General features: G+C 44.8%; 2 protein-coding genes across 3 annotated transcripts in view; both read right to left on the reverse strand.

Moving 5' to 3' along the window:
- Positions 1–8,425, reverse strand: part of SPG11 (SPG11 vesicle trafficking associated, spatacsin) — a gene marked incomplete at its 5' end in the record, with an annotated part of 59,800 nt that extends 51,375 nt beyond the window's left edge. For both annotated transcript variants that reach the window (XM_080931366.1, XM_080931365.1), the window contains 4 exons: positions 1,133–1,325; positions 3,331–3,555; positions 4,929–5,110; positions 8,178–8,425. In XM_080931366.1, coding sequence (XP_080787492.1) covers positions 1,133–1,325; positions 3,331–3,555; positions 4,929–5,110; positions 8,178–8,425 — 848 coding nt within the window. The remainder of the gene's footprint in view (positions 1–1,132; positions 1,326–3,330; positions 3,556–4,928; positions 5,111–8,177) is intronic.
- Positions 8,426–10,951: 2,526 nt separating this feature from the next.
- PATL2 (PAT1 homolog 2) lies at positions 10,952–15,261 on the reverse strand (the record flags this gene model as incomplete). Its single annotated transcript, XM_080931068.1, has 9 exons — positions 15,157–15,261; positions 14,695–14,815; positions 14,507–14,604; positions 14,276–14,335; positions 14,051–14,181; positions 13,767–13,926; positions 13,197–13,337; positions 11,587–11,681; positions 10,952–11,105 (listed from the first exon to the last, which is right to left on the reverse strand). The coding sequence occupies exons 1-9, from the start codon at positions 15,244–15,246 to the stop codon at positions 10,952–10,954; spliced, it is 1,050 nt and encodes a 349-aa protein (XP_080787194.1). The 5' UTR covers positions 15,247–15,261.
- Positions 15,262–17,160: the final 1,899 nt, after the last annotated feature.

The raw sequence follows: 17,160 nt of genomic DNA on the forward strand, positions 1-17,160 counted from the left end.
AAGACAGAAACACTAAGCTCCCTGTTCAAAGACTTAAAACCAAGGCCAGGCAGGTGGCTGTTCCTGTAATCTTAGCACTCAGGAGGCTGATCTGAGTTTGAGGAGCAGGCCTGGAAGACACAGGTGAGACCTTGTATTACGAAAACAAACAAAAAAGTAAATGAGATCACACCATCTCCCTCAGGGGAAATTCCATTAATGTCTACTTGTTTTCAAAACAAAGTCAAAACACAAATACATAAATAGCTGTTTAAAACAAACTTGGGCTTCGGGGTCTGTTAGTGGTAGACTGCTGGCTTGCTGACCAGGACTGAGGCTCTGGTCTTGATCCCTAGCCCCAAGAGAAAACATTATAACTGTGAAGACACCTGGCAGGTATATAAAAATAAACCTGCCCTTTTTAATGAACCAAACAATAAGCAATAAAACTTATTAAAAACATCCCCAACCACTCAGAGACTTACTTATTCATATCAAGGTGAAACTGAAAGACTAAATGATTTTGAATGACTGTATACATTATCAGCTCAAAAATGCTGAAAGGCCTATTTCCATAACATGGAATTACATGAGGAGCTTATAAAACCAAGAGCAGCAAGCAAGCTAATGGAAAAGCCACATAGGCAAACCGTCAGCATTGCCAAGGTTCTTAGGGTAGCCACAGGGTCAGTTCCTCAGAGGGAAATGCCCACAGGAATCCCCGGGGGAGCAGCTGGCTAACTGTATCTTCTCAGCCTCCTTTAAGAGGAACATGAGCCCCAGTGCAGCCAAGGCTCCTAAGCCACAAGCCCAGCAAATCCAACAACAGGTAAATTCCATTCTCTTCTGCTCTTAAAGTTGCAAGAAGTAGGGGTGGTATATAAAAAGTGAGGCTTTTAAACTGTACAGTTCTGATTATTTATATGATAGAACACCATATAATACCATGTAAGTCAAAACCAAACCTTTGATACACAAGCCAAAATACAAAGGCAGACTCAACCATTTACACGCGATCTTGTGCATTTTACTATGGGATTCATAATGAGATCTAAGTGCATAAAAAAGAGGCTTAAAAAAACGCTAGTGAATATATTTTAACCCTTTTATGGGTCTATTTATCTCAAATAAGAAATTTTAGCCATCTGCCTACCTGAAATACAACTGTAGGTTAAGAGCAACTGCAGTACTGGATGAGCTGACAAGTACCAAAACATCTAAGTCCCGGGACACTTTGAGTGACACAAAGGGAGAAATGCTGGCGGGCTCCTGCTGCTCAGAATCTTCTCTGAGAAGAGCCAAGTCCACGTGTGCTACATGCATTCCATTCACCGTGTCAAAAATATCTGAGTCAGAGTTAAAGAAGTGTCAGTTTACAAATATACAGGACCTTTAAGTCATAAAGTTGTCTTGATTGTTACTACCTGGTAGGTACAATGGGAGGGCTGGAAACTGAGGCACTCCCCAGTGCAGTAAGCACAAGACTAACAGGCTGATGCACGGTTCTTCCAATCCGCTGCATACCATGCTGTTCCAGATCTCAAGATACTGTATCCCAGGGCAAACCCAATTTAACATTATATATCAGCCAATACCCAAATATTGTCTCAACCTGAAACCAACATTAAAAGCTGAGATAGTTCATTTCTTGTAAGCCACCAAAATATAAGATCTAAGTTATACTTAGAATTATCTTTTCTTTCTTCCCCCTCTTTCTCTCTCTCTCTCTTTTTTTTTTTTTTTTTTTTTTTTTTTTTTTTTTTGAGACAGGATCTATGTATAACCCAGCTGTCCTGGAACTCTATCTGTAGACCAGGCTGGCCTCAAACCCACAGAGATCTTCCTACCTCTGTCTCCCGGCACTGGGATTAAAGGCTTGCCACCACTGTGCTTGAATCCTAAGTTTTCATCAGAAACATTTGACCCCTATTTAGACCCCACAAAGTGACAGCTGGAATGCTAAGAGAAACTGGGCAGGAGATAAAACTAAGTAGATTGCTTATCTTGCTTGATGAAACCTTGGGCTCAGCTCCTATAATGCACCAGCCTGTCATCAGGACTTGGAAGATTAAAGGTCAGGTTTTCAAGGCCACTCTTGGCTAAATACTGAGTCCAAGTCCAGTCTCGGCTACATGAGATGGGCTTGTTTGTTTTCTTTAAGTCTGACAAGTTAAGTTTATTCTAAATATACTTAAGCTCTCTAATAACTGAACAAAGTATCAAATTTTAAACCTAATTAAATAAAATTATGTATTCACATGCCTAGATAATTTCAAATGTTCTGCAGCCTCACATGCATGACATCTACTGGAGTAGACAGGAAAGCTCTATAATTTGGCAATAAAAATTAACTCAATTTAGTATTTCATAGTATTTTTGTGCAAAAACTATATTTAAAAAAGAAAAATCACTACTTTATGAAAGCTGACTCAGAAGGATTGAGTTAGAGGCTAGCCTGGGCTAAAAATTTGAGTTCTCAGCTACAGAGACCCTGTTTCAAAAGCTCAAAACAAGAGGACATGGTGGTATAGGCCTTTAATATCAATATTCAAGAGAGAGAGGCAAGGGGATCTCTGTGAGTTGGAGGCAATTTGGTCTACATAGTGAGTTCTAGACTAGCAAGGGCTACATAGTAAGAACCTGCCTCAAAAAGAGATAGTTTATTAGGTAGGTAGGTAGATGGGTAGACAGACAAACAGACAGACAAATACATGGCTAGAGATTGCAGTTCAGTGGCAGAACATTTGAATGGCACATACGAGGCCTCTGGTCCAACACCCAAAACCATAAAGAAAGAAAATATCATCCCTTTACTTCAGAAATAAAGTAAATAAAGTACTCAAAACCATAATAAGAGGCTTTCAAAACTTCAAAATAATTTTACTGCTAGATACAAAGTATAATATATTCAAAAGTGTTAATGCAAAACATTCACTAAAATGGTGGAATTATATGGGTTGGTAATGCGTACCGGTGATTCTAGTATGTGGGTGTTTGAGGCCTTAAAAAAAAGAAAGGAAAAGATGGAAACATCGCTGGACAAAATAAGTCATATCCATGTGGAAAAGACTTAGGTCACATTATAAGCAATGATGTATTTAATAGGCACTTAGGTATAGTTTAAATAAATAAAGAATACAAATATGGACAAGGTTATTATGAGAATAAGAATATTTCTACACACTGAAAAACATAAACTAATATAGTTGAGCATTTTGAGATTGTTTTCCCCTGAAAATTCTTACTGAGATCTAACCACTCTCCCTCTGCTCAAGTTCCCTCAATTGAAAGTTCGCCTTTCTACACAGTCCTTCCCCCTACACATTAACCAGCATTTACAGTCAAGGATACAGATCCAGCCTAATGTACTCAGAACAAAAAGAAGTCTCTTGCAGAGCTGCACATCAATAATGGAGTCCGCCGCCTGTGCAGGCAAGGGCAGTGAGAGGCAGTCCAGCACTCGAATCCCAGCTTCTCTCCCCAGAAACACAACGCGTAGGACGAGACAGCTACTGATGAGCAGTAAGGACGTGTTGTTGTCAAATGACAGGATCCTCAAAGACCTGAAGGAAATACCTATTAAGCAAAAGAATATTATCTTAATCATCGTCCACAATTTCACAGTTGGTAAATGTGACCTTATAAACGGAAACTGCACTTATTCCAACGCATCTGTGTGAACATTTGTTATGAGGTAGGTGAAGGTGAACAAAGACGGCAGACAGTGTCCCAGGGTCCTTTTTATTTAAGGTGCAAGTCTGAAAGCACACCAGAAGGAGGATTCAAGAACGCCAAGTTACCCGTGGACTCACGTAAAAACAATCAGATTTTTTTCCTTATGGAAAAAGCAGGAACCTCATAGTCACGGTTAGAAAGGGCGTTACTGTATTAAAATTGGAGGTCCAGGAGCTTAAGATTTCTGTTCCCTTCTGCAGATTCTCAGGCTAAGACACTCAACAGCTATGCAAGCAGTCTAGCTAGGTCTGCACTGTCCAATTAAAATACATGCCTCATCAATCCATCAGACAGATATGACTCAACGTGACCAGCAGCCAAAAACACGTGAAATCAATTTAATTTTTTTAATTACTTAATTTACTTAATTCATTACATACAAAATATGACTCCAACATGGAGTTCACACAAAGAGTATTAATGAGCTACTTTACTTTTCTTATGCAAAGGCTTCAAAACGTGGTGTGTAAAACTAGACTGGAGGTGCAGGCCTATAGTCCCAGCTATTCAAGAGGTAGGAGGATTTTAAATCCAGGGCCAGCCTAGGTAACTTGGTGATACTCTTGTCTTCAAATACGAGCAAGAAAGGCCTGGAGACCTAGGTATGTAGCTCAATGGCCCAGTATGCATGAAGCCATGGGTTCAACCCCCAGTATTTCTCTAAAAAAGAAAGATGGATGTAAGAGTCCCCCCTCCTCACCACTCACCTTTTCCCTCCTTTTTGGCAGTCTTACTATGTATCCTAGGCTAGCATCAAACTGAAATCCTCTGGCTTCTGCCTCACAAATACCAGGATTACAGGTATCTATTGTCCCCTCACTTGCCTCTGTTATTTAAAGCACATTTTTAGGCTGAGGATGCAGCTCAGGCACCAAGGCCTTGCCTAGCATTTGTGAGGCTCTAGGATTGATTCCCAGACCTTCAAAGATTAAAGGCACAATTTTATTCATATTAACTACATTTCAAGTGCTCAACAACCCAACCCGGCTACTGGCTATAGTATTAAGCAGTGTAGCCTGCCCTCTCTGATTTCACCTCGATGAGAACTTCTCATAAAAGGCCATCAATAGCTGGTCATGGTGACACACTCCTGAAATCCCAGCACTTGTGCAGCTCATGAAGGACGAAAACATGATTGAGGGTGGCCTATGCTACACTACACAGTCACACTGTCTTAGGGAAGCAAAAGCCCCAGACTTAACTATGACACTTACTGACACCTTGATCTTCAGTGAGCTTCTGCAGTGTCCTCCCACCACAGCTTTGTAATAAGGCTGCGTCACATCTCCCATCTCTCAGGTCAAATTCATACACAAGCAGTTCAGAATCTTCTCTAGCAACAAGCAGTTTGGGCTTGTCTGTTGATGTGCTGCTCTGAGACTCCTCCCATAGGAACCTAAGAAAAAAAGTTTACATTTATTGTGTTTTTATACCCACGGTCCCACTGACCACAATAACGGGGACCAAAGGGTGGAACAAGAACAGCTTAGTTCACTGCCAGCAACAATGCTATGATCCGGTCTAAGAGAATGAAAACCACGTCACAACTCTTCCTTCCCTTCTTGTCACCTCTCTTGTCCCCACTCTGCCCTTCTGCACTAAGAGTGGGAGTATGAAGTGAACACAGCAAGAAATTGTTACCTTCAGCTTTTTAAAAATCTTTTTTTTTTACATCTACTTACTCTTGGTCTCCCTGGCTGTCCTGCCACTTGCTATGTAGACCAGGCTGGCCTCAAACTCAGAGATCCACCTACTTCTGCCTCCTAAGTGCTGGGATTAAAGGTGTGGGCCACCATGCTCAGTTGTATATTTATAAAGTAAATATATTACTTACTGTAATCAGTGAAATGAGCTTATAAAGCTGGAGATGACTAAGTGGTTAAGAGCACTTGCTCACAACTCTAACCAGAGTTCCAGGGTATCTGACACCCTCTCCTGGTCTCTGCTGGTCTGGTACCATGTACAAGATGTGCGTATATACATGTAGGCCAACACTCACATGTGTAAAATAAATAATGTTTTAAATGGGCTTTGGCTGAATCGAATTGTTTCAGATTTTAAAAATTGTTTACATTTGCAACCTTTGAATACTCCAGAATGTTAGGATACAGAACAGCCCTGCTCAACTGAACTTTGTGATAACACAAATGTTCTACCTCACTGCTGCTCAAGAGAGCTAACAACCAGTGGGCAATATGACTCCCAGGCGCCTCCACTGTGGGTACTACACAAAGAACGGCCGCAGTAAAAAGAGCCCATTTTGGCCACATGTGGCTCATGACTATCATACTAGACAGCACAGTCACCAATGGATAACAAGGATGGAGAGAGACTAACTACATGACATCACATTTAAAAATAAACCCGAGGCCCACAGAAGTGGCTTAGGGGCTAACAAGCTAGCTCCATAGGTTTGAGAGTGGCACTCTGGATACTGAGAGCCCACGTAAGAGCCAGTGAGGCATGGTGGCCTGACTGCCTGTAATACTAGCATTCAAAAAGAGACAAAAGATCCTGGGGACAAGCTAGCTAGACCAGTTGAAGACCGTGAACTCCTGGTTTCAGATAAAGACTCTGACTCCAGAAATGGGGGTTGGGGGGGCAGCAATGGTTCAGCAGGGAAAGGCACCTGCATGGGCCTCGCAGTCTGAGTTGGATCTCGAGAGTCCATGGATGCAGAGAACCAATTCCATAGCTGTTTTCTGGCCTCCACAATCTGTGCTTTGCCATCTTTGTGAGCATGTATGCACACCCCAATCATTAATAATAATAAATGAAATTTAAAAATTACCGTGGAGGAAAATCTAGAAGACACCCCATGTCAGCGTCAGGCTTCCACATGCACATATGCACAGATTCACACACACGTTAAAAACTAAAATAAAACGGTCCAAGCCAGGCATAGCAACACAAACCCATCGTCTTAGCTATGCAGAAGGCCGAGGAAGGGTCTCTCAAGCCCATGAGGTGGACAGCCTAAGCAGCAGAGCAAGACTACCATTAATACACTTGATCCAGATCTGATGACCCAATAGTAGTAGCTTTCTTTGTGGCTGAGGCAGGAAGATTGAGTTTGGAGCCAGCCTGGGCTACGGAGAAAGATCTGAAGATCAGTCAGTAGGGCCCAACTCTGCAAACACTATAGTTAAGAGAGATGAGGCTACCCCACTCTAATAGTTTCATCTTCTTTAAAAACAAAAAAAAAAAAAAAAACTTTGCTTTTCTACAATAGTACGTTTTATATATATTAAACTTTTTTTTATTAGGACCTTATTAGAAAGATTGACAATTCCTACTTCCACCTTCTATATACCCGGAAGAAACACACAGGCTCTCTAAACACGCCAGACACAAGAACACGAGAAAACTGGGGACGGGGTACATACTTATAATTCCAGCACTGGAGAGGTGGAGGTGAGAGGGTCGGGGGCTCACAGTCATTCTTGGATCTAGGCCAGCCTGAGCTCCAAGAGACCTCACCTCAAGGAGGGGAAAAGACGTGTCAAAATACCTGCTGATTTAGCAAACTAGTCTTGTGAATATAGAGCTGTTGCAGAACCTGGATATTCCAGACTGAGATACCTGTGGTCTCCATACAGACTGATCCTGAAATACTTCTTTATTAAAAAGATCAGCATCTACTCAGGGTACTTCTAAACTTTATGATGTGAACTTTTATGAAAAGTGGAAAGCAGTATATTCTTGCAACTGTCTCTCTACCTTCTCAATCCACGGGAGCCTCATGTCTAGAAACAGCAGGCATACCAGGTGTGCAGATACAAGCCTGTAATCTCAGCATTAGAAAGGGTAAGGCCAAAGAATCATAAATTGCAAGTCAGTCAGGATATATCTTGAGAATATGATTCAAATATGGAAAAGGTAGGGCTGGAATATAGTTTAGTGACCTCAGAGCACTTGCATAAGTAAGTGGACAAATTTAAAGAGGAGCAGGGGTGAGAGTGATTATTTTAGAGACAAAAAAGAAATGGCATTTGGAATGATTTAGAAATAAGGCTTATCTGTTTTTGTTTTGTTTTTTAAAACAAAGTATTCAATCTGGTAGCACAGGCAGGTGGATCTCTGCAGGTTCCAGGCCAGAATAGTCTATATTTCGAGTTCTAGAATAGCTAGGGTTACATAGTGAAGAGGAGGAAGTGTTAGAGGAAGGCAGACTCAGAACTTTCGGTGACAATCTGTATTGAATTAAAGAAACAGAACCTGTGCTGAGACCCATCCAGGGTTTGCAGGGGCTATGGAGGAGTGAGACATCTCTGTCCACCCAGGAAGTGAGGTAGTGAGTTCACCTCAGTCTGGGAAAGGTTCCGAGAGGAAAGGGGCTGGATCCAGATGAGTTTCCCCAGTGGTCCATCCTCTCCCTCCAACCCACGGCAAGAGGATTGCCCTCCGGAGCAGCTCGAATTTCAGACTCCTCCCACACTCTGCAGCTGTCCCGCAGCACTTACTGCCTAAAGGGGCCTTGGAGGCAGCAGCTGCTTCCACCCCTACTGCCCGGCGCCAAGGAGAGCACTCGGAGACCGCCCGCAGCCGTCAGGCTCCCCAGGGCCTCCAGCTCTCGGTGCAGCTGCGCGCGCGGTCCCAGCTGCGCCGTCTCCTCGGCAGGGATCCGCACCAGCAGCATGGGGAGAACCCGCTCCATGGCTCCCGCACAGCCGGGGGAGGAAGCACTTCCGGGCCCTGGCTTGGCAGCCATCTTGGCCCGGGCGTTCCTTCCGGTAGAGGCACCAGAATGCGTCACGGACCTGCGCAGTGATTCGGACCTTGTGACTCTCACGTGAACGGAAAGGCGGTCTTAGCTTGGGGTGGGGGTGGGGGGCTCTAAACTAAATCCTGCAAAACCACGCCTTCCCCGTCAGCTCTATTCTACGTACCCCGGAGCCTTTCCTGACCTTGTTTCCAAAGGCGTCTGAGCCTGGTGCCTCTTACTCCATGGAAACCCTGTTGCTGACTCTTTCCTTTTTCTGCTGCTTGGTTACAGGTCGTGAGGTTTTCTTGGTAGCAAGTACTCTTTTAACAGCCTCGAATTATTAAAGAACCCTCTATCCATATCCACTGTTTTCATAAATAAAACACAAGAAACACGACCCAAAAGAAAAAAAAAAAGATGCGGAGTTTCAAAACAGACCCCCATCCCCGGCTTTGAGAAATCTGCCCCTACCAAAGTTTGGAAAGCAAAGTAGCCATCTCCATCAGATGCATGGGACCTCAGTTTGAAAAAACAGACAATCTGACTCATCTCCCCAATCAAGTAGTTTTGAAAAGGCATTCGCCAAGCTCTTCCTCCTCCTGACTACAAAAAACTGATTTTTAGACCCTTCGAGGTTGGGTACCAACAGGATTTTGAGGGTGCCAACTTCTCAGACCAACAGACCTCCTTTTGAGCAATCTATTCTTTGTGGACCTCCACCAAGGACCCTTTCTTACAATCATGAAGGTTAACATGGGTATAGCCATCAAAAGATATCCTGGATACATACAATGGAGATATGGGGAAGTAGTTCACCTTTCAATTTCTTCTGGTTTTCTCAGGGAAGTACAATCCTATACAGAAGAGGTGTTGAAAGGCTACTTCTTTGATAAAGGTTCCCTAGTGGCCTTAGACTCCTGATCTCCCTCACCAGCCTTCTGGGTACTAAGGAATACAGGTTATGCCTCCACGCCTGGTTAACGGTGCCTTTGTAACACACCACTTCTACAGTCTGAACATTTTGGCTTAATTGCCACCTGTTAACATGCCTTCTTGACTCGGTCTAAAGGCTCTCTATACTCCAGTCACTCTCAAATCACGCCATGTTTCCCATAGTAATTATGACTAATTAGGTCGATTACTGACTGACCAATCTCTATGTAAACCTGTAAACTTGTGTACCATGTTATCTTCCTGCCTAAAACCCAGCCTAGCTCATAAAAGTTACTTTTAGTGCCTTGACGAATGCAAGACTTCATTTGACAAAATGCAGCTGCGTATTTTCCTGTGCCCAGGAAGATGCTTATATCCAGATCTCTCAGCCTTAGCTAAACCATTTAGTTTACATAAAGTTGGCAACACTGAAGCAACATCCCAGATTAGACTTTTATTAAATAGAACAAGGCCTTTCCTCCTATTAGGAAGGATATTCAACATATTCACAGCAAAATGGCCTTCATTGTAATTCCAAACTTACAAACAAGTTTCAACATATTTGATATTCCTTTAATTATACCTAAAGTAGTCATGCCTTAGTTTTAGGCAAATCACCTAGATTTTAAGAAAGGATATGACAATGTGGCAGGGTTCTCCAGCATAACAAAGCATAGGAAATGGCCTCAACGGTTTCACTGTAGACAGGTGACGGAGTTTCATTTCTGATATTTCAACTTCTCACATAAGTTCCAGAACTAATACATCAGTAGATATAGGCAAGCCTACAAAGAACAAGAGTTAACTGCAAACACAATTCCATTTTACAAATATTTATGGTTTAATCCATGCTTGGCTCATTCTAACAGCTGATAAATTCTGAGGACAGTGATGTTCCCTTACTTCTCTTATAGCCTGAAATAGTCTCTCAACTATTGTTTGAATGAATTAGTTATCCAACTTTTCAGATTACAGATCTGAAACAGCACCTCCAAATGACCAAACATTGGGAATAAATACAAAGTTGTGGCCGAACAGTCCTCAGGACCCTAATGAGTCCAGATTGTAAACTGTAAATACCTGAGTGTCTAGAGCAACTTTGATATTTTTTATTACATTTTCTCTCTCTGTGTCTCTGTCTCTGTCTCTCTCTCTCTCTCTCTCTCTCTCTCTCTCTCTCACACACACACACACACACACACACACACACACACACACACAAACCATGGTAAACCTTTGGAGGTTATTTCCTCTTTCCATCATATAGTCTACCCACTGAGCCATCTCACTAGCCCAAGAACTTTGCTTTTGTGTTTTTTTGTTGTTGTTTTTTTTTTTTGGGGGGGGGGGTTGTGGGACAGAGTCTCATATCTCACTATGTAGTCCTGGCTGGCTTGGAACTTGCTATGTAGACCAGACTGGCTTGGAACTCACCTCTGACCCTAAGCACTAAGATCAAAGATCAAAGACATGTATTACCATGCCTGGCTCATAGAACTCTCTCTAAAGCTTATTATTTTCCATGATCCCAGTTTACAAGAGATGTGTTCCAAACCTGGGCTGGGCTTGACAAGTGTGAGACTTTGTCTCTGTAAGCACTTACTCCATTCTGTCTTCCAGCTGCTGAACTAATTGTTTGTCCATGTGGTGGCAGAAGAGGGGTAGCAGATTCCTGGGGAAGGCTAGGGGTGCCGCCAAGGATGCTGCAGGCAAATGAGCTATCTCCCAGGCAATCAGAATCACCAAGTCTGTCCTAAGGGACAGAAACGAGAAGCCTAACAGAGCCTTTATATTTACTCAGGAAACTGATACCCAGGCAAAGTCTTGCTCTTCCACCACTGATCCCACCCCAGACAGCAACTGAGAGGTAACATCTATCCATTTGGTACACACCTGATGATGCCTATTCATCCTCCCTCCTATTTGATTTTAACTCTAGGGAGGAGTTAACAGTTCTACTCTCAGATGAAGAGACAGACTAAGAAGTGAAGTGTGTCAAAGTTACCTCGCAATAGGTAGATATGTCTGACTCTAAATGTATCTTCTTTAACTACTATGACCCTGTCCCCTGTGGGAAACCAACATTCCAACACAGGACACTGTGTAGGGCGGGAGAAGATACAGTTTTGCCCAATGTCCTTTTGGTACTTGAATATGTTCTTCAGGAGCTCTTTCATAGGGTGTCTACACACCCAGGGTATCGGAATGTATGGATAAGGCCCTTATGATCTTACCAAGCCGCCCAGTCACTGCTGGCCCGCAGGGAAGAATCCAGAGATAGCAGCTGCTCTCCATGACTCAACAAGGCATACAGCAGAGATATCCCAAACTATGGATGAAAGACAGTTCAAGACCAAATGAGTTCTCCAGGCCTTTTGTGTTCCTCTGGCTTTGTGGTCTCCCTCCAGCTCAAAGGACAGGCCTGAGAGTACAGCTGGAAAGCAATATACAAGAGCAGCCAGGTTTTGGAGCTAAACAAGGAACTCTAACACACTCAAAGAACCACTGCTCTGAACTTCCCATGAGTTCTTTGGGAGCTGACAAGATGAGGGAATCAGTCAGTGAACTAGGAGCCTGGACTGTGGTGCAGGTGGTCTGTGGGCCACTGTCTCAGAAGTACCGCTTTAAGCACACAAGAGCACACAAGAGAACGCCCTAGAGATTGACAGAGATGATCAAATGTAGAGTAGCATACTTAAAAACGTGCCGTTGTGGGCTGGTACAGAAAGTGCTAAGTAGACACGAGCCTTTTCTGAATGCTCAGCACAAAGGGGAAAAAAAAAAAAAGACTGTCTTTCCTTTAGTAAGGACCTAATATTATAGACACATGGGGTGTCTATTTCATTTTCTTTCTCTAAGGGGTACACAATAAAAAGTTTGGAGACTTCCAATGTGGAAGCTCACACCACCTGCAGCCACAGGGAGTCTTGTCAGAAAAGATGTGCTTCCCCATCTCTCAGGTAGTCCAGGCTAGCCCTGAACTCACCATAAAGACCTTGAAATCCGGATACCCTTGCTTCTACTTTATCTTACAAGTAGGAACCACCACATTCAACTTGGGAGGTGCTGGAGATCAAAGCCAGGACTTCATGCATGCCTCACAAGCATGCTATTAACTGAGGTATGCCCTCCCCACCCCTCAAGTCCTGTACTGTATGCCGTTCCCTTCGTGGCATTCGCCACAAGCCTCACTACATGTTCCTGAGCAACAGTGCCAGACAGTATGGGAAGAAAGAAGAAAAATGGAGAGGTGAAGGAAGGAAAGAAGGAGAGGGAAACAAAGGAAGAGAGGGAGGGGAGAGAGACAGAGACAAAGAAACAAAGAGACAGAGAGAGAAGAGAAAGAGGAAATGGGGGGAAGCAGACACCCCCCACTACCACGCAAGGAGCTGGTGTTTAATAAGCTCTCTCCAGACGATCCTGTGCTCACACAGGGGTTGTTTGTTTTTGAGACAGGTTTAGAGTGGGGTCTAACACTCGCAATGCAACTTAAGCTGATCTTTAACTCATAATTCCTCAGCCTCCTAAGTACTAGGAGTACACCGTGACCAATTCTCACTAGCCACGGGGAAGTGCTGCCGAGAATAAGGTTTGTGTAGAGACGAGACCATTCTCTCTTTATTATTTCTTCCTAGTGGTGCCATTTGGAAGCCATTTATGGGAGGCTGCTCATAGCAACACACACCAGCATGTACCTGTTAAATGCTAAAGATTCACACTTCAAGGGTGCCCTTGGTTATATGGAGATTTCTACTCCAGGCTAAACTAAATGAGACCCTGTCTCAAGAAAATCAAAACAAACAAAAAGCCATCCGTGGAAAGAAAGGTGTCCCAAATATATTACCTGATTCTGAAGTACCACAGAGACTGGCCGCTCTGGGGAGTCAGGCGATAGCAACATTAGGCCTTGCAGTGCATGGAGGAGCTGACGGAAGGTCAAATGACTGATATATTTCCCCAGAGGTCTGAACAGCATGTGTAGACCCTGCAAGAAGATCAGTAATCATTCCTCCCAACTCTACTGTCATTCCATCTCATACTTTGCCTCTCCATTCCTTTCCTGTCTGACCAGCGTAGGCATCTTCTTGGTCAGGCTCCTTGCCAGGGCTAACACTGCTCATAACTCTCTCTAACAGGCCTAACATACTGACCTATTACTTTACACTGGCTTTCTGTAGGATACAGATGTGAGACCCACCCTTCAGAGGACCCTTCATCTCCCCTCAGACTCATGGGACGCTCATCCCTGTACAGCCTTCATCATACCTGAGGATGCTCTGCTGTTCCTATGGTTGTTTGTTCCATCTTACTGGCATCCCTCGGAAGGGAGGGAAGGGAGGGGTGGACAGATCCCAAACCCATCCAGATTTTTTTTTTTTTTTTTTTTTTTTTTTGCTACTTATTGCCACAGCACCTGGTCAGCCATGTCCCTCTGGATCAGGAGAGGCAGATGGTAGGTGATATATAGGAGGAGGCTAACAGCTTGATCCTGGGGCAAGAAGGGGAGCAGCCGAGCCACCAAAAATTTCCCTTTCCTCACAGACAGCACTTGCAGAAGGTTGTCTGCTGCCTCCCTATGAGGGAGAGGGGAGAACGGTGTGAGAGTTGGGTCAGGAAAGGAGGCTTTATGCCAGCAGCAAGGCCAACACCTGCTGGACCGTCTCTTCTGAGGCTGAGGCAGGACTCTGTTTTACTCACTCCAGGTTGTTGTTCTGGGTCTTTAAGGCCTGAAAAAGCTTCTCAACTTCGTTGCTCTGTTCCCACGAGTGGCAGCGCTGTGAGAACCCATCATTCTGGCCCTCCTCTATTTTTAGTAACTGAAGGAACATCTGGAAATTCGACAGTGGTGGGGATGGAATTAATTGAGCAATGTTCTATCCTTGAGAATTTGGTCGAGAGTACCTCCCCGTGAGCTTAGCTCACCTGCTCAATCTGGGATAATACCCGAAGCCTCTGGCTGCTCGCAGCTCCTGTGCCTGTGTCCTAGGCACAGAGAGGCCCTGGCTGTCAGTCACATCAGTGCAGCTGGAAAAGGCTAGACACAATCTGACTACATTGCTTCCTCATTCTTACTTCACGATCTAAGCCCAAACATGAATGTGTGCTAGACAACAGAGGGGCAGAAAACCTCCTAGGATGATCACATACTCCTACCTGCTCTTGAGTTCCGTGAGATACAGCATCAATAGCTCTGCGGGGGCTAAAACACGTTGATACAGCTACCTGGCCCAGGGAACCCTCAATTCGTACCACTGTATAAAGAGAGCCAGAAGGCACACGCTTTCCTATAGGTGCATGCACCCACCCAGATTATCCAGCCCAAACCAGCAGCCTGGCCATACCTGACTCATAAACTTCAGGCTTCTGGATGTGAGGCGTGACCAGCTTGAGAGACTCAGCCTGGTTCCTTTGTCCAAGCAGCTCTTTGCCTGCCTGTCTCCTCTCTAGATTCTGATAGTACTTCTGAGAGTCCGGGGAACAGGCAAAGTGTGTGGGCACTTACAAGGTATTTCTAAGACTCAAAAAAAGTGTACAGAAGTGGACGTGCCTACATCCCCAGGATAGGTAAGGAACAGTCTCAAAGAATGAAGACAAATCTTGGGTACTTAGAAGGCAGTAAATAACCCCATTTGACCAAAGTGTAGGAGAAAAGGGAAGGAGCCTGGGATACTAGCTTTAGGAGAGATGGATTCTTATCTTGGAGTACTGTGCCAACACCTAAACAGATGTAGCCTCTGAGGGCTGAAGGGGGGGGGGTCAGAGAAGGTCAAGGTCAAAAGCTGGGACTAGGGACGGGAGCCCACCTGGTAGTAGTAGTCATCCAGGCGGGGGTTCTCACTCTGAAGCTGCACCATCTGCACTCTTAACACCCAGTCCTTTTCCTTTTGGGTCATGAGGTTAGCATAGGCATCTGGCTTGCGAGACCAAGGCTTCTGGGCTGGGACACTTCTAGCCAGCAGAAACATCCTTTTAGGCCAGCCCTGTCATAGTGACTTCCAAAGGAGAGGTGAAGAGGCAGAGGGGTGTCCTTGGAAGGACTGGAACAGATGCAGTGTTGGGCAATAGTGATGGAGTACTGTTTATAAAGTGGTTTGGGGAAGAGGGCTAGTCACAAGGAAATACACAGTATACATAGACTGCCCCCCCATCAACCCTACTTCTCATTGGGGCTTTACCTTGCTGTTTGACTCTGCTGCTGCTGCTGCTGCAATAGGATCTGCTGGTGCTGAGGATGGAGCTGGGTCAGATGACTGGGAAGGCTTAAAAGGAAACCAGCAGAGTGGAAACCATCTACTCTGCACCCCAATCCCCCGTTCATTCAGACTGGGTTAGCATCTATGGCACATCTATATGCCTCCCCGAAATCAAAAAGCAGAAAACTCCACAGTCCTTCCTCATTCCCCCAACCCAGCCCAAGATACAGTTCGGCTGCAGACAATCTAGGCACAATAGACAACCTTTGGCTTGATTAGCAGTTCTCAGTTCTGTCAGGTTAGCTGACCTCACCCCTTTAATTTCCCAAAGTTGGTTGTTTCTTTATCTGTGAGGGAGCAGAGACCCCACCATGCTTCTGATTTTTGTTAGCAAATTTCTGTGTTTTTCTGTGGCAACTGGTAAAAGGCAGGTCCTTGGCCACAATGTCTTATAAACTATAGGAAGAGCTCAGCTTGCCCTGATAACGCAGCCTGTCATTGGTACCTGACTTTAGGAGGCCACGTGGTCAGTGGGCCGTAGAACAGGAAAGGATCTGGCAAAGGCTGTTGAGGTCCAAAATGATGGGTTGGAGAACTGGCTCTTGGAAACACAGACTGAAAAGGAATTGGCAATACACAGTCCAGGGGACGGGGGACACTCCACAGAGAGGAGAGAATGCTGCCTGGCTCAGGTCACTTCCTGTCCCTGGGTTTCTCACCTGCCTCTTTCCCCTCAATAATTTCAGCCAATATTTTGCTTCATTGGGGGCATCTTCAAGGCCGTTATGGAGACTGTTTCCTGCTTTTGTTGACAGTTAGCTACCTCTTAGGAGATGCCTTTTCAGTGTTTGATTTACAGTAGGGGTGGGGACCATATAGGGGTACTCTGATTTTAGCCACTGAGGGCAGGCTCCTCTGCCTCTTCTCTCCTCAGATCTAACGGAGCTTAATTACCTTTTTGCTTCCCCTACAGGATTCCCTGCTCTTCATTTTTTTTCTCCCCTCAGTTAATGTAACTCGTGGATGGCGGTTGTCTTCCTGCTCTAAGTCAAAGCTGATCATCTGCCGACATATTTTAGGGTGTTGGATCAAGGATGTCCCCTCTAGTATGAGAGGCAGTTCTAGAAGCCCGTATTAAGGTCGTCCTGCACCACCTGACACACACCAAGCTCTTCTCCATGATGTGGCTGCCCACCCTGTACCGACACCTCTCTTGGGGTTCTTCATCTCCAGGGCAAGAAGAAGGGGAGACAACATAATGGAAGCAAGGGACACTCGACCTCAGGAGCACAATGCTCTTCATCACCTAATCACCTCCTCTCTGGATGGAGGCTAGAGCCAACTCACCTGCCACAGGCAATGCAGGGAGGCTGGTGACATCCCCAAGGCCTTGGCTCTGGGGGAACTGTGCTGCCCTCTCTGGAACAGAGAAGGAAGAACTGCTAGACTCAAGTGGACCACCCCATGACCACCACACGGTCTTCTTCCTTTGTTTCCACGGGAACAAGGATGGAGCAGCAAAAGCCAATCATTTCAACCACCAGGACAGGAGCAGCCTGGCCTCCTCCTTTATCCTCAAGGCTAAAAAGGCCAGGATCTTCCTTCTTCCTGAGA

The sequence above is a fragment of the Micromys minutus genome, assembly GCF_963924665.1.
Source record: "Micromys minutus genome assembly, chromosome: 17".
Classification (NCBI taxonomy): Eukaryota; Metazoa; Chordata; class Mammalia; order Rodentia; family Muridae; genus Micromys; species Micromys minutus.